General features: G+C 38.9%; 2 protein-coding genes and 1 long non-coding RNA gene across 3 annotated transcripts; 2 read left to right on the top strand and 1 right to left on the bottom strand.

The window, feature by feature from the left end:
- Positions 1 to 1,066: 1,066 nt before the first annotated feature.
- Positions 1,067 to 1,885, top strand: LOC117813789. The gene is made up of 2 exons (XR_004631452.1): positions 1,067 to 1,675; positions 1,798 to 1,885. It is a non-coding gene; the product is annotated as an uncharacterized LOC117813789 (long non-coding RNA).
- An 11,699-nt stretch (positions 1,886 to 13,584) lies between these two features.
- LOC117814617 (coiled-coil domain-containing protein 106-like) lies at positions 13,585 to 16,126 on the bottom strand. The gene is made up of 4 exons (XM_034686065.1): positions 15,874 to 16,126; positions 14,806 to 14,952; positions 14,435 to 14,653; positions 13,585 to 14,040 (listed from the first exon to the last, which is right to left on the bottom strand). Exons 1-4 carry the CDS (start codon positions 15,980 to 15,982, stop codon positions 13,724 to 13,726), a joined length of 792 nt encoding a protein of 263 aa, XP_034541956.1. The 5' UTR covers positions 15,983 to 16,126; the 3' UTR covers positions 13,585 to 13,723.
- LOC117814615 lies at positions 15,775 to 17,718 on the top strand. Its single transcript, XM_034686064.1, has 4 exons — positions 15,775 to 16,272; positions 16,545 to 16,658; positions 16,809 to 17,016; positions 17,128 to 17,718. Exons 1-4 carry the CDS (start codon positions 16,106 to 16,108, stop codon positions 17,596 to 17,598), a joined length of 960 nt encoding a protein of 319 aa, XP_034541955.1. The 5' UTR covers positions 15,775 to 16,105; the 3' UTR covers positions 17,599 to 17,718.
- The last annotated feature ends 236 nt before the right edge of the window (positions 17,719 to 17,954 follow it).

Here is a 17,954-nt window from a genome sequence, read left to right as displayed (position 1 = left end):
ACAGCACTCTGAGTTGAAAATAATTCCACAGCCGGATCGGCAGATAATGTCAATAACAACATGTCAGGCAACACTGATATATACAAGATATATACTGCCACCTAGGGGTGACCCCAAATAGTCGAATATTCAACGATTCGTTCTAACGAGCCTTAGTCGACTGCCAATCTCATAGTGGAATATTTGCATATGAAACGTGGATCATTCCATTCAAACCATGGGGGTGCTCAATGTCTAATTTTACATTATTTTCCTGTTTCCCATAAAAATAGTGTCTCATATATCCTATTTTTATATAAATATAAACTTATTTAATGTAATTCTGAGAACAGCTCTTGAAGTGTTAAATCTCAGTCTCAGTCTCATGTCAGGAAATAAAACTCCAGTTGATCCTAAAACTAGTGATGAAGATAAGGAGCAGCTTCATGAAGAGGGCTGTGAGATCAAGGATTACCGGACCACACAAAAACTGTACGGGGCCAAAAGAACGGGGAGGGATACCCAAAGCTGTCCGAAGCCTCAAAAGCAATCCACAGCATTCCATCCACCTCCACGCCATCAGAGAGGATATTCTCAAAGACAGGATTTACAGTCAACAAAGCAAGGAGCACACTTCTGCCCGTACACACGATGGTTTTCCTCACGTACAATTTGAAAAGAGTCAAGCGGACAAAGACGCGATGAAAGACTGTTTTAAAAGGTTCTGTTAAGAGATTTAAAAACCCTTTAGCTGGTTCAGGTTTGATTTTGAAAATTATACAAATGTTTAGCCTTAAGTTGGACAAACTACCCTCTGCAGTGCTGCTCTCCGCTGTGTGAACACTGTTTAAATATCTCCTGATTCCTTATTCTATAACGGCGCGTTGTTCCATGTTTAACTGATGGCGGCCTTATTTGAGTTTTCTCTCCTTCATCACCTCGTTGTTTTTGTAATATAGATTTAAAAAACTAAGTTTTATGCTTATAATATTCTGTTGTCCCTTTTACTTTAAGCTACGAGTCTCTTAAGTGTAAAGGGTTATGTCATGCAGACTTTGGGTCAATAAGGAAAAACAACAAACATTCCACTATTCGTTGAGTATGGGCAAAATCTGATGAATCAGATTCGACTAAGCAAATCCTTAGTCGGGCTCACCCCTACTGCCACCTACTGGACAATGCAGTAGAACATAACTGGTCTCTAATCCTATAATACAGTACATTACTTTTCATTACAGTAAATAAAGATGACTGAATATTAATATAAAATGAATATACAAAAACATCTTTTTACAGGTGCTACACCTTGCTCGTCACTGTCAATTTTCTCTAACTGACTAACAAAAGCCAGAAAGGGGCGGGATTTAAGATATTAACTTTGTCTACATGAATCACAGAAAAGAAACTAACCAGACTCTATCTCTCCAGGGTACATTGTCCAGGTTCATAGCTGCTGCTAATGACAGAACACAAGTCCTTTCCTTTGTGGTGATTTGGACTTATATTTTGTTTTGTGTGCACTTTGTTTTCGCCTGTGTTGCTGGTGTGGTTTCTGTGTTTTCAGAGGCTGGGGCGTGGCCTCTGGTGCTGGAGCTCCTGATTTCACTCACCTGCTCCTCAGCTACCCTCATCAGTGACAGCTCAAAACTCCTGTGTTCCATTCCCATGCTGCAAGATTGTCTCCACTCTCCATGTGGTATTGTTGGCTACTCGCATGTTCTCTTTGAACATTGAACTGAACTTTTTCCAGTGCTGTTTTTTGGTGACTTATGCCTTATTGTGTGTCTTTCCTTTCATCCACTGCCTTCCATCTCCTAGCCCCAATGTCTCTGCCTTATCCCCCCAGCCTCTACCTCAGCTTCCAGCCACACCACTCAGCTTTCCAAATAAATCACCTTTCCACTGATCCCTGTCTGGTGGTTTTGCTTTTGGGTCCTGTAGGAAATTGGTAGTACACAGTCACAGTTATTACATTTTCTTCATAAAATGTCCTTCAATCAAAGCAAATATCAAGCAAACAGATGAATCTGATAGAAACAGAAACATGTCTTCAACGTCTTGGAGTACATTTAGAAAAAACATGTATTTTTGATCAGTTTCCAAGGCCTTTTCAGTTGTGACCATTGCCAATTTTTCAATGTTTATTCCACAGAAAAATGCTCACTTGGTCAGCCTTCATTAATAAACTGTGGTTTAAGAAGTTCTGAGAAATGCATTGCTTTTAGACAAGGCAACTTTATTTGTATAGAGCATTTCATACATGAGGGCAACTCAATGTGCTTTAAATTTAAACATGAAAAGCATTGGAAACATTCATTTTAGAGAAAGAACTGAAACACTCAAATACATTTGAGGGCTGTGTTTTACTCTGTAACATAAAACTACCTTCTCTTCATGCACCACATTTGAGTCGTTTGTTAACTGAGCCAATATAGAAATACTGTGTGGTGAGCACTGCCTGCAGAAATTTATATTAGCTTCTGTGATCAATACAGAGTTTTAGCTTTATTGCAATCAATAAGCCCAAAACAAATGTTCATTAGACCTCATGATAAATTTATGAAATCCAGAAACAATAGCTTATTGATTCCTGCAGAAGTTTTATATTGGACACTTTAATGTGGAACCCTTGTAGCTTTTATAAGCCAATAAAAATTAACACAACAGACAAAGTTATTACACAATATTCATTGCTTGTATATTCTTTCAGAGCTATATTAAAGTCTCAGAGCAATTTTATTGAGTACAGCAACACTTGCAAAACAGCGTTTGATAAATTACAGCTTGTGTCTGCATCAGGAGATACCTGCTGAAAAGCACCAACATCTGACATCAAACTCAAAGGGCTAACAATGAGGGTTAAAGGCTAAGTGGGGACGTTTCTCTGCAGCAGACATCTGTTTGACCACGTTGTTGTGTAGATCCAGCCTGCCTGCGCCAGCCAATCGATGCGAGTGGATACAGACGATGAGGGAGCAGAGTCCGCAGGGGGAGAAGTTGAATCACATGGTCTCAGATCAATACCCGGCAGTGCATTTCACCTCGGTTAAGACACTCGCCCACTACGGTCTGGAACACACTGACCAGCTTCAAAAGCCTGAGATTTGTAGAGCTCTTTTTTTTACTTCCTTCACAAATTAAACATTTAACTTCACCGACACGTGACATGAATATTTTCTTTTCTCCACACGCACCTCCCCAACAGGAGAGAGAAAATAAGAAACCGGGAGGCCTCACCATCTCATTTTCAGGATTTTTAAAGAGACAGGTCCACAAGTGAGGATGTTATCTTCTGAGAAACTAATCAATAGAGCCAATCTCACAGCCAGGAGGGCTTCACTGCCCGGACACTTATTGATGCTTTCACAGTCTTGGCCCCTGGTGCAAATAAAACCCCTCAGCTCCTTCTTTCTGCCCCCCTTAGGAATTAACACAAAAAAAGCCCAAAGTCAGGAGATAAAGTTTCATTTTTCGCTGAAGGCGTTTGATTCTGTGAGAAAACTTCTTTGCTTTGAAACCATTTTTTACTCAATACTGACACTTTTCAGAAATACAAAAAACTCCAGAGCCAAGTTTTTGTTCTGCTCAGCCTCTTCGTTTACCCTCTGCCTTCATCTGTGTGAGGAGTCCAGGTTTATCGAGGGAGAACTCTAAGAGCTATTTGTGAGGAGGTGGGTGTGGGTTGAAGAGAAGAATGCCAAGGGGTGCTCTAATAAAGAATTGAAAGCAGTGAATAGATACACTATTATTCTTTTGCTGAATGATTTGCTTTTATATCAATGTTTATTTTTTAAAAAGAGAAAAGGGGTCAAAAATAAATACGTCTTATATTAAATATCATTCTGTCACACATCCCTGCACAACCACAATCCCTCACACATCAACAAGAAACTCATCTCAGTGTTATGAAAGAACAGCACGGCCCAGCCAATCTATTCTCACAGGACTCAGAACAAAAGCATGTTGAGAAGCTTATCCTTTTCCTACAGAATAATTCAGATCTGAGGCTGCTTAGAGGTTGAACTACAGTTACCAAGACGGATCATCTGTTGTAGCCTCCTTAGACCCTGCGTCCTCATATGAGGACAGGACCTTTTGGCTCTACTGTGCCACAACAATTAATTGTAACTCAGAACAGTCGCCACCATTCATGGATACTTGGTCTGCCAATTTGTGGTCACTAAAACAATATCTATCAATTTTTAAATTCAGACAGAACAAAGAGTTCACTTGTTTCCTCTGTCTTCTCTCAGGTGCGTGAAAGTTGGTCGGATCAACTTCTTAACAGAGAAGCCGTTGCCCACTACAATCCAAACCCCTCCAGTGTCTCAAGGTTCCCTGTTGGCTTTGTCATCTCTGTGTCTGACATGCAGCAGTTGTATAATTTGGATGCAGGGGTAATTGCACCTCAGGGTGTGACTCTAATTAAAGCTTTGAAGGTGGTTCAGCTCTTGTAAGAGGGGAACGTTTCCGAGTGGAGGGTAATTGCCTCTGGGCATCTGAACTCTGTGCAATCAACAATAACCCTCACAGTTGGGCTGTACTGGTCTCACCTGATCCCACGTCATCTAGATTTGATCTGATCCCAAAAGGCACTTATCATTCAACCACCTGATTAAAACACAACTTATTGTAGAAGGAGTCCCTCTGATTAGCTGCTAAAACCTGCTCTCTATGGACGGAAGTGGACCACAGGCAAAACATGAAGAACTCATCAATAATCTGCTTCCTACACCCAGGGTTTGGCCAAATGACCCCTTCTCTAAAAGGGGTTATTTCAACCTCAACTGACTAAAAACAAAAGAGACACTCTTTCTATCTCTCTATCATCAAGGGGTTGCAGAAAAGGTGAGTTGCTCCCAAAAAATCCTGATTTCTCATCCAGTAAAAATCCAGGATAGTAATTCTAAAATCTCAGTCCAATATTTAAAGATGTCATTTAGAAGTACACCCAACATAACTTGTTCTTACCGGTACAGTACAAGTAGAGTTAGTCCACAGGTCTAGAAAACGAAGCCAATTAACCTGCGTTCTTTCAAATGGTCAAGTGGAGGCAATTCCACTAGTTGGACTCATACGGCTGGATTCCACCAGATCTGTGTCCAGTCTGTCTCTGATCCGTCATGCCACCAGGTCTGACAGGTTTCTATTTTAGTCAATGCGTTAACTTCCACTGGCTCCATCTCTGATCCGGCACTTTGGAGCCCTCCGGATCAGCTATGCAAGACTTCTATTTTTGCCGGATGCCGGAGCATGACGCATCATTCTCAGCAGAGCAGATGGAGTGGGACAGGAAGTCAGGCACCAAAACAAAATGAAAACATCCGGTTAATTTTCAGAATAAAACTCTGTGTTATCACCAGATCATATTTCACTTAACTACAACAACAAACCGTCATGATGAGCGGAGCCAGGCCTGGAGTCAACAGGTCAGAGGTTTTCAGAGGACCAGAAAGACAACATGGATGAGGAGAGGAGGAGGAGAATCCTTGATTCAGTAATTACTGCAGGAAAACCTCAGTCACATGACTCCAGCTGTCCGGCGGTCCTGCTCCGTGCTACGTTCTGAAAACACAGCTGGTGGATGTTGACGGACGAGAGAGCAAGGAGCCGGAACATGGGCACAGTCTCAGTAACATCAACCACTGGTTTCTGGAGCAGAGATTTGAAGCATATAGGTAGCGGTTGCCATACTGGAAACCACAACAACAACAACAACAACAACAATGGGCAGCCCTGGTGACAACAATTTTCAAGGTTTCAGGATGGAAGTCCGTAAACAAACGGTTGACATCAAGGCAGTCAGGTCTGCTGCTGCTGCTGCTGCTGCTGCTGCTGTGCAGTCAATGTTCAGTTTCCATCTGTGGCATTGATCAAAAATAAGTGGCACTGGCAGCAACAAAAGAAGAGGAACTGAGTCACCTAAGAAGCCTGAATGACCGCAACAACATGGGGTGGATGAGCAACATTAGCAGAGTGTGAGTCAGACAGGAGAACTCTTCAGTACTTCATTTTCAAAAAGTAGGGGGGGAACCAATATTCCTAATTTTCCTCCCACAAAGCCTTACTCCCTCCTGCTTGTCCCTCTAAAGCAATTTGTAGAGCCAGATTGCCTCGGTGCTGTATGACAGGGAGAAGTGGCTGTTTATCAGACGAGCTGGTATTTAACTTTGTAGGACACATTTGTATTGATTGGGCTTTGTAATTTTCTCCTGAGTAGATTGAGCTGCGGTTTGGTTGCTGGTGTGCATTAAAATTAACAGGATATGCCTCCAGCATGGCTGAATAAGGCCACAGTGAGGAGATGCATGCAATGCATGATTCTTGCAGTCATTAATATAATAAGGAAGACTGCAGAGAGGGACTTTTCTGGCTGTGAGAGGCTGAGGTAGCTCTTTGGGTACAAGTAACTTGTAAAAATATCAACATGCCGGGTCACTTGGTTAGCTCTGTTGGTGGAGAGTTTTGCATTTAATCCTTCCTGCCTTCTGGATACATATGAAGTCAAGCAGTTTGAATATATTTCGACAATTTTTCTCTAGTGCCTGATAAATCTCCTAAAGCAAATACAAAGGTTATTATCAGAAGGAATAGTAGAAGTAGAAAAGCAAGACTGCTCCACTTTTAGAACATGTGCACAGGCTAACTAAAAACAGCAGGAGATAAAATATATCAAGGTTTCTAACAGGTCATAAAGAATTAAAGGCTCTATTCACACTTCAAAGTAAACCCTGAAACTTCCTGAAATTTCAAGTATGTTCTGTATGGGAAACGTCCTAAGGTTTGCACCCCATCTTATTTCAGAATATGTCCTGCCACTAAGATTTCTGAGGGAAGGGGAGGTAAATAGGTGAGGGGATGATGTAGGGCTGTAAGATAAATCGATTTAATTGGTTAATTCTCATTTTTGGTTTCAGGCGATTTTAATAAAAGAAAATCTAGATTTTCTCCGGAACCTACTCTTCTGTATATTTATAAATATTTAAAGAAAAAATAATGTTGAAACTGCAGATAAAAACCACACACCTTATGTCCTATACCTCTGCTTACATGTGATGCAGTTTACTTTATTTGTATATATCTTGAGGGAGAAAGGAGACACTTTTTATTTATCTGCAAAAATGTGAAGTTTGATGAAAGATATATTTGCACTATGTCTATCCCATTGGGGAAATTGATTTTTTTCAGCAATAGCGTAAATAATTTAGTCTTCAAAGGAGGTTAATTCTAGAAAAGACACATTTTTTTCCAGAGGAGGTACTTTTATTTTTACTTTTTTGGAGTAGTTTTGGTTCACGGTGCTTAATGTCACAGTCAAAGAAATTATTGGTTTCATGAGATGGAAAATTCAGTCTCTTTAAGTTGAGATCTAGCTGAAAGTTATACTGCTTTTATTACTATTTTCAAGAGAAAACACAAAATCGATTAAAATAGTGAATTGAGTTTTTTGTAAAAAAATCAGGGATTGTATTCCTAGGCCATATCGCCCAGCCCTAGGATGATGTTTGCATCATGGGAGTAGTGCAAAACTGGGACTGCAACACATTACGGTCTTAAGCAAAACATCTGAAGTTGAAGAATGAGGACCAGGGAAGATGTCTGCACATAGTGTAGGTTTCTGTTGCTTTGTCTGCCATCATGCTATAATCGTATCTCATGCTTTTAATGTAACGTGCAGTGAGGAGCATGTAAACAAGCAACCTTGGAAAATTTACAAAGATTAAATACCAGTGTGATCTTTTGAACTTTCGTTAAAGCTCCTTGTTTCACTCTAAAAACAAGAGTTGCTAAAACATGACGACAGGTTCTGCCATGTTTGTGCTGTAGAAAGAAAAGAGAGACATATTTTGACCTGAAGCCATTAGTCTTCAAGAAAAAAAATAAAGCACTACTATAAAATTCTTTCACAGACTAAAAGCCAACATGGAGATGTACTCCACTTTCATGCGATTTTGTTAAGACTCTGGCATTAACACTCTTAAACATTAGGTCTGAGAGCTTTTTTATTAGGGAGCCGTTCAGAGGTCACTTACAGTCATTCAGCCTGTAACAGAAAAAGGTGTTGATTCATTTTTACAAATTGTGTTTGGATATACATTCCTCTTATTTTTGCTTGTGTTTATGGTGGTGATAGACTTTCTCAGTGTGGTAGTCGTGACTCTTTTACGGCAGCAAGAAGCTGAACAAGTTGCAGTTGTAACTGTAGTGCCGAAGTGGTAAATGGACCACACTCACAAAGCTCCTTTCTGCTTTTCTGAGCTCTCAAAGGCCTTGACCCTACATGCCATTCACCTCATTCACACTCCTGATATAAGGCTGCTTTCACAAGACTACTTTTAGATCTTAACAGATTTTAAATAGTGAGAAACCAGACACATGAGGACAGTTACCACCAAATTTCAACATTAGGATCCTCTGAAGGCAAGGCAAGGCAAGGCAGCTATATTTGTATAGCGCATTTCATACACGAGGGCAACTCAATGTGCTTTACATTAAAACATTAAAAGCCTTGGAGACATTCAGACAGGCATAAAAGAACACAATTAAAATGACAAATATGATAAAACAGAAAAGAAATGGAAAATTAGAAATATATTAAAAATTACATTACATTTTTATCTGAACACACACTCAATGATATAAGACCACGAGACCAACACTTCACGTTTGTGCTAATGATTTCACAGTGGCGTACATCTGATGTCCCCAAGACGTACAAGTGAACGAGACTGCTCAGAGTCAGCTAGGTAGAACTTTTTGAATCACACACAGGAATCACTGTATTCAGTACGACGAGCTACCGATGTCATATGTGGCCAAGTTGGAGGCGGTTGAGAGAGCTGTTGGAGCCAGAGGAGACAAGGCACGGGACTCAAAGACAGCTGTCACTTGCTCTGTGTCACAGATCCTGCATTTATATGCTGAATCTGTTTAATGAGGATACTTCCTTCAAAACAGACGCCCTACAGCTACAAGAAGTAACACATAGAGTCACTATTAAGACTTCTTTAAAGCCAATTAGCACTTTAAATTCTCAGTCTGGTTGAAACAACCGATGAGAGCAAGTGTGAGCATTTAGTTCAGCTCCGTTAAGAGAGCAGAGTAACAGGTGAGAAGTAGCCTCTCTTGACTCCACAGAGCTCTCCTTCCCTCCCAGTCCACCGTGCTTCGCCGAGCAATCGCCCTCTCTCACCTCGTCTCTCTTTTTGGAAATGTGTCCGATCAGACTGTGAGAAGGTGGAGTACAAACCGGACCACCTCTGACATCCAGATCTCTTCATAAACCACTGAGCATTTCGCTCAGCTCCTGGCCTTTGAGGTGGGGAGAAAGCTCAGGAGGAGTGCACAGTGGTTTCATTGTCTATTTCACATGGAGCCAACTCTGAGGGAAATTTAGAGTATTTTAGGGTAATTCAGGATTATGTTAATGCCAGTGACATGTCCTGCAGTCCTAATTGTCTGCTTTAGTTAGTAAAAGGTTACACGGCCAGTGAGCGATCTAATTATAACTTAGAGACAAGTATTTTAGGAACAGTGGGTCAGTTCCTTTTAATAAGAGGCAGACACTCATTAAATTGACAGGTGTCCGGTGTCTCATGGATTCCTGCTTGTGTTCTCTAATAGTAGCCTCCCACACATCTGAGTCCCCCAAGTCTTTTAAAGCAAATACTGAAATACTGATGGACTGATTGACAAAAAAGTCTGGTTTAAAGTCCCAATTTTTCCTTTTTCCAGATTCATCTTCAATTTTATTTATTTATTTGTTCATTTAAATAGCACCAAGGTAAAGTATCATGCTTCTTTTAATTTTACACTTGTTCCCTCTTTTTCTTGCTTAATTACATTTTTGCACATTGCACACAAAGTCTGATATTCACATGATATTTTGAATGTTTGGTATAGTTTTTATGGGGTGTGATTTTTTAAGGCAATTATAGGCCATTAATTGCCTTTTATTTGTATTTTTTGTGAATCAATAAACAATAACAAGAATAAGAATACGAGTAAGAAGAAGAAGAAGAAGAATACGAGTAAGAAGAAGAATACGAGTAAGAAGAAGAAGAATACGAGGAAGAAGAAGAAGAATACGAGGAGGAAGAAGAAGAAGAAGAATACGAGGAAGAAGAAGAAGAAGAATAATAAGAAGAAGAAGAAGAAAACGAAGAAAAAGGAAAAGAAGAAGAAGAAGAAGAATTAGAATTAGAAGAAGAAGAAGAAGAAGAAGAAAAAGAAGAAGAAGAAGAAAAAGAAGAAGAATTAGAATTAGAAGAAGAAAAAGAAGGAAAATAATAATAATAATAATAATAATAATTAGAAGAAGAAGAAGAAGAAGAAGAAGAAGAAGAAGAAGAAGAAGAAGAAGAAGAAGAAGAAGAAGAAGAAGAAGAAGAAGAAGAAGAAGAAGAAGAAGAAGAAGAAGAAGAAGAAGAAGAAGAAGAAGAAGAAGAAGAAGAAGAAGAAGAAGAAGAAGAAGAAGAATTGAAGAAGAAGAAGAAGAAGAATTGAAGAAGAATTGAAAAAGAATGCCAAAGATAACCAATTAAATGACAGAAATTATATTTAAGAAAAGGTTATTTGGTTCATATTTACTTATATTTTTGGAATTGTTTCTCATCTGTTAGACAGGCTTTACGACCTCCACTTCAGCCAGTCAGTAGGGGGAGCTCCAAATGTTTCGGCCTCTATTTTGTGAAGCTTCTATGGCATCCTGTTTTTTTTTTTAAGTTATATTTTTGGGCATTTTTGCCTTTAATGGTAGGACAGCTGAAGAGAGACAGGAAATGCAAGGAGTAGAGAGTAGGGGAAGACATGCAGCAAATATTCAGGGCTGGGAGAACCAGCAAATGCCACAACGAGGGCCACAGCCCATGCACAAGGGGTGCAATTCAATTTCTTATATAGCTCTTGATGACTTTTAGGAGCACTCAGAGCTCCAACCAGATGTCTGAACTTCTCAGATGAGGTATGGTAGGGTCATTCGTAGATAGGGACACTTGTTCCAGGGAACTTATTCTTACAATCATTATGCAAAAAGGCTTTAACCATAATTGGATTGCCCGTGAGTCTACATTCTGACTGAATGTAGACTCGCTGGAAATCCAAAACTAAAGGATGTGTGAAACACAGACGTGACTTTTTATTCATCTGAAATGACCAAATGTTGAAAACACAAACATGAATGTTGCTCTAATGATAAATATGTAACTGTGTCTGGCTCCCTGTTGATTCAGCTGGATTTTATTTAACCATGGCTTTCCTTTATCTCGGTTTTTGAAACAATAGAAAATGTAATGACAGCATTTTCTACCTCACACTGAAACTTTGAGACATTTTAAGAGCATTCAATGTCAGAAAAGCCTTCAATAGTTGCATGGCAACAGCAGGAGCTAGGATGAAAGTGGAGACTTTGCCCTGCAAGCTAAAATAAAACTCCTCGGTGGACTGGGGGAGGATGCACTGTTTTTGACAGCAGTTCATGTTGTTAGGGACACTTAGTTTACTTAACTTTTGCTCCCTCCAGAGTTCAACTTGTCAATTATATCAGCTCAGCACAGTTCACTGCCTCATTCTAGGTAATTTCCATTTGAGCGGAGTTGTGATTACCATCCATAGCAAAGTGAGAGGAAGTCTTGATGAACACGCAGGGCTCCCTGCTGAGAATCATTATCTTCATACCCGCCGTTATGCCAAAGGTCAGACGTATTTCTACACATGCCTGCACACACAAACCACACACACTTAATGCATGGATTACCAAGTCAAATTATTCATCTTCTTCATGATCACACTTTTATAGAAACAGTTTTAAACTTCTTAGATGAGATACAACTGATTTCATGTCAATCAGAAAGACAAACATTTTACATTCTGCAAGAAAATGTACACAAGAAACGAATAGATGCATTATAAGTTAGGCTGGTGTTACCCTTTGAAGAACAGGAGGCCACACTTTTTCACGTGCATCTCAAATTAATTTAATGCACACTTTTCAACTGATATTCTATTTATTTACCCGCATAAACTAATTCCATAAACTAACGCCTGAAATGTACAGTACGAGTCGCCGTAACAGCCCCTCATATCTGCATTTCCTCATAGAGCAAAACCCCACGGGCTCACACTCTTGGGTTATTTTTGTTTGCTTGAACAAGTCATGAATTTTTCATATCTTACTGCTCTAAAGTGTAATCTTGTTACACTAGGACTTATTTTTGTTTTTTTTCTTGTTCCTATGGAGAACCTTTCAAAAACCCTACCAGGCATTTATTGGGAATTTGCATTCATAATCACTCTCCCTGCACCATCGCTGTAACTGCTTCAGTGGTTTCAGGAAAGGTGTTAAACTGCTCAGTCCCCTGAGAGACCTGAAAGACAAGAAAGCTGACAAAATATATACAGAAGTTTGCTTGGGGGAGGGTGAAATGCAAATCACTGTGATTATTTTGCTTTCATCTACTAATGGTTTTACAAAAAGTTGCTCGGATCAGTCTCATTTACGGAGCTTGATAAAAGGTGTCGTCTAACTTTTTCACTTAAAGTGATTAAGAAGAAGTTTTCAAGTTATCTAAGCACCTGATCAAAACCTCCTTTATGAAAGAAAAACAGTATTCAAAACATAATTCCCAGACAAACATCCTGTTTTCACAACTGTGATGCTTGAGACAGATAATGGAGCTATGATTAACAGTTGGACAATATCCATTAGCAAGAACACCAAATTGCAGTTCAAACACAAAAAAGGAGGTGGAAGATTGGAGCTGAGATTGATTTTGATGCTTCTTGAAGAAATCATCTTGTTTATTAAAATAAGTTAACAAAGTAAAAAAAAAAAGAAAAAAGTTTTTGTACCATAACTAGAGTTCTCAGAAACACAACATGAACTCTGATGTAGAACAAACTGTCAACTGTATTAAAATGCCATTTTTCGGTAACACTTTATATTAACTACACACTTTTAAGCATTAGTTAAGCATTAATTAAGTATTAATTAATACTTAACTCATCATCTGTAAAGCATTGTTCATACATTAATACTCATTTGTATATCATGTACAAACACAGTTATAAATGTTTTATGATTGATGAATATGACTCTCTATAATGTGTTAACTAACTCTTTGTTCATACTTTATAAATGATGGATTCACCAATTACAAATGAGCTATTATGGTCATTAGAAACCAGTTATAAACCAATTTACAGATTATGATTCTAACATGTAGTAAGGGTTAGTGAACACCTAATTAAATAGCAAATTATGATTAATTAAGGTAGTCACAAAGGACTTATAAGCTGTTTGTTCATTGTTTTGTGAGCTGATCTAAAGTGAGGACTTTTTATGCTTTACAAAGCATTCATTAATGAGATTTAAGACCAGCAGCACCTTAAAACACAGAAGTCACAGATATTGATTCAACAGAATAAGGAAACAGACACAACACATGTACTTAAACTTGTATTTATTAAAAGGAACCAACCTCTGTATAAAACGGTGTTTATCAAAATAACTCTTCATAATAACTTAAAATACTCTGCAACTGAAAAAGAAAATCTCTCAAACTTAAAGTGCTCACAGTGGAAAAACTCAAATAAAATATTACAAATCAGTTATATAAAAAAGACACAGTAACATTTAAAAGCTGGCTGTACAAAAACATTTGTAAACAAGATTAAATGCAGCTGCAAAACTGAACAATAATAACATGGAAAATCCTACCCCAACCTACCCCAGCAACAAAGCTCACTAATTTTTTTTGCGAAGGGGCAGCAGCTTTGTGGAAGCCTTATACGCTTTAACTGTTTGACATATTGCTGGATCCTCCTCAATTGCAGCTGCACACTGTCTGGCAAACACACTGAGTTTGACTTGAATGTTGAAGTCTTTCATGAGTTCCTTGTACCTGCCAGGTGCAGCAATGTACAGCTCTGCAATTGGAGCATTGGTGACCACTGTGTTTCTGTCCACACCAACACGCTTAAAAGCGTTCGACATGGTTCCTCCTCGACTGAACTGCTTCAGGATCTTTTTGTACCGGGCCACCACCTGGTCCGGTGTTTGGGCTTCAATTCAAAGAAAAAAGAATTTGTTATCTCCAGCAAAATATAAATTGTTTATAGATTCATTAACATAAGGAGCTCATTCTTAGCATTGAAAAACAATGTAGTTTTTAGTTTTCAGTTGATAAAACATTTCTAGAAAATATATTTATTCATTTAATATGACAGAATACATTTTTTTCAAAAGAAATATAAAACAAGATGAATACCATACGAAAATACGATTTACCATGGTACAACTGCACAATTAGGGCTAGGAAGAGTAACGCAAGCAATGTCATGTCATGACATATGAACCAGCAAGGAAATCAGCAAATGAACAGCAGAGCTAAGCAGGAGCAAACCAAGGACTCAGTGTGAGAAGTTCTCAGTGAGAACCCTAAAAGTATCATTTTACCTCTCTGGAAGGCCTTCGGTTCCTTTTTCCCTTTTGACTTCCTCCTGTACTTTTTCTCAATGCCCTTCTTATTCCTCCTCTTCTTCTTTTCGTCACTGTCTGATGAGGACCTTTGGGATGAGTCAGACGTGGAATCTGTGGGAGATTCCACCGAGCTATCACTCAGTGTATCTGACACACGACCTGGCTGGGTGGAACCTGGATAATCTTTTCTGAGAGCTGTTAAAAGGACAAAAGATAAAAAAAAATATGGCTGGAAGCACATGGACAAGGGAAAGCATGTTTGCATCCCAGAGATAAACTCCAATAATAAGGCCCAACTGTACTATAATTCATATTACATACAGTGTGATGGAAGACATAAGACTTACATGATGCCAGCTGTTCTTTCAAATAGTCCCTCTCTTTGGTCAGTTCGTTGATTTTTTCTTGTTGCCACTCAATCCTCATCCTGCACACGTCAAGCTCAGAGGTTCGCCTCTCAACGGCAAGCTGTGCAGTGGGGGCCATGGATGAAACTAAGAAAAAAACAAATTCTTCATTATTGAATGAATTTATATTGTTCCATTATCTGATTTACTATCAAAAGACGTTTTTGTTTTGCCACTTTTCATAACAATAGTGGCATCCGCCCCCCTTGAAGTCAAGATAATTTTATTTTCTAAATAGCGCCAGATCACAGCAAAAGTAATTAATTAAAGGTTACTTCTCTTGTAGATCAGGGCTATACCTTGTTCTTTTATTCAACAGACTAAATAGCCTTATGTTATTGATCTTATTAACATATGATGGGATCTCACTTCAGTCTACACAATAGGCTGTAGAGGAAAGGTCTTCACATGTTCACGGGTTCACAATTCTCCTCTGCTCTCTTTATCGCGCACGGCAGAGTTCCGCCTCGATGCACACAGACACACACGTGCGTGCACAGACAGAGAGATGAGCTCACTCCATATAGTGGACAGAGAGTCGGGAAAAATAATGTTGCAACCACCACAAGAAACGCAAGGAAATACTATTTTTTTTTGCTCCCGCGAGTAGCAGTGGCTGAGCCATACAGTTTGGACTTTAAATCTGCTGAACTCTTTAAGGACTCAAAATTAAGATGATTGTCTAAAGTCAAAGCATCACCAAAAATAATATTCAAATTCACAGAAACTACTGTCTCTGCAGCTTGCTGAAACACAATAGCTGATTTGAATATAAGTAGTGCCTCTGACATGGCAAATAGCCAATCATGTTTAAGAATTTCAGGGTGGTCAATCCGTTTTCAGAGGTGGCCATGGCCACCCCTGGCCACCCCTGGCTCCGCCACTGGCGAGTAGCCCATCACCACAATGCCTCCCCACACATCTACCCACCTACCCCGCACCGCAGCCGCACTCCCAAGGCTGTAAACCTAGGGTAACACTGATCCATATGTGCAAATAATTACTCACCGCTGGTGGAACAGACAGGCATCTCCTTCCTTGTGTCCTCCTCCAATGTGGCATTCTTTTTTGCCCGTGTCCGCACACTTTTTCGGCTTTGTTGAGAAGTTTCCATCATGCGCCGCGATCCACTGACAGAATAAGTTATCGTCTCACGTTGATGACGTGTCCAACGCGGGAAAACTTGTTGGTGACGTCCTGAAAGCAGGACTCTTCTAGGACCAAGCTCTTCTTCTCCACAATGAGCAAATTCAGCAAACTCAGGCAATTCATTTGCAAAGGAAAACCATTAAAGCTAATAAAGTGGCTCCAGAAGAGGAAACTCTTAAAACAAAGGATCAAATGCAGAATATGCAAACGGCATATGGAATTGAGGAAAAGGACCAACAGTAAAGATCAATATGCATGGTAAGAAATGTATAGTTAATCAAGTAATTCGTTAAATGAGTGAAGCAACTTAACTCAATGAAGGAATTTTGCTTGTCTTTTTTATTATTGTTATTGTTATTATTGTTATTTTTGTTATTATTATTATTATTATTATTAGTAGTAGTAGTAGTAGTAGTAGTAGTAGTAGTAGTATTGTTATAATAATAATAATAATAATTATTATTATTATTATTATTATTATATATATATATTTTTTATTTCAAATTTTCCTTTTTAATGTATGTATATAGGGTTTGTCGTGGAGCAGCTCATTTTGGAAGGGCAAAACAAATCTCTGTCAGGCACAAGTCTTTTTTCAGTGGTTCAAAGGTTTCCTTCAGCAACTGGCTGCACTTCATGTACAGGTAAGCAAGTTACAATAGTACCTTAAACACGAGCATGTTATAAAGGCTCATTGCCAAATGTACATTCAATATGCAAAATAATTTAGGTAATGTTTTGTCAATGATTTTGGAGACATATACATTACTTATTTTGTATTTACCTCTCTCAAGGTTTTCTCAGGGTTTACGATTACGTCAGATTGACATGATGGAAGACAGCATTGCTGCCAGTTCAGCAACTCTGACTAAAATGACCAAAAAAATCAGGAAGGTCTGTGTCACAGCACTTAAAAGGATGAGAAGGCGTACAGGCCAACGCATTGGTGGAACAAGGGAGTTTGTTGTGATAGATGAGAGCCATTTCAGACATAAAAGAAAGGTGTGTTCAATAACATAGTTATTTATAACTTATATACAGTATTTATATTACATAAATCAAGTTATTGTTCATATAAGTCATCTGTGTCTGTTTGTTTTGTTCATGCACCAGTATGGCAGAGGAAGAATGGCTGGTGGATGGAAGAGAAAGAAGTGGGTCTTTGGGATGTTAGGTGTGAGCCGTCATCATGGTGAAACATCAATAAGGCCTATTCTACGTCTTGTAGAAAAAAGATCTCGAAGAGATCTCGTCCCCTTGATTTCCTATCATGTGAGGAGAGGATCATCAATCATCAGCGATGAGTGGCGTGCATATCACATTCTTCCTGCACTTGGGTACGACCATCACACTGTCAACCACAGCAGGTGGTATGTTGACCCCCGCACTGGTGCCCACACCCAACACATTGAGAGGGCTTGGAGATCCTACAAAGCGCGTATCTGTAGACTAAGGGGAAATCGTACCGAACGTTTGCTTTCTGACCACCTAATGCTGATTGAGTGGAATGAATGGCTTGCAAAGAAACACCATGATGGTGCATTTGGTAGACTCATTCATGACATATCAAGAAAGTACAATTAGGATTGTATTTATTATACATCCATAGTAACCAGTGTCAGTGTTTTTTCTTTTTGTAAAATGTTACTGTCTTTTACAAAAATTTTGTTGTTTACAAATGTTTTTGTACAGCCAGCTTTTAAATGTTACTGTGTCTTTTTATATAACTGATTTGTAATATTTTATTTGAGTTTTTCCACTGTGAGCACTTTAAGTTTGGGAGATTTTCTTTTTCAGTTGCAGAGTATTTTAAGTTATTATGAAGAGTTATTTTGATAAACACCGTTTTATACAGAGGTTGGTTCCTTTTAATAAATACAAGTTTAAGTACATGTGTTGTGTCTGTTTCCTTATTCTGTTGAATCAATATTTGTGACTTC

This window comes from Notolabrus celidotus, chromosome 6 (assembly GCF_009762535.1).
Source record: "Notolabrus celidotus isolate fNotCel1 chromosome 6, fNotCel1.pri, whole genome shotgun sequence".
NCBI lineage: Eukaryota > Metazoa > Chordata > Actinopteri > Labriformes > Labridae > Notolabrus > Notolabrus celidotus.
Note: the sequence above shows the minus strand (reverse complement) of the source record. Positions and strands in the feature narration are given on the sequence as shown.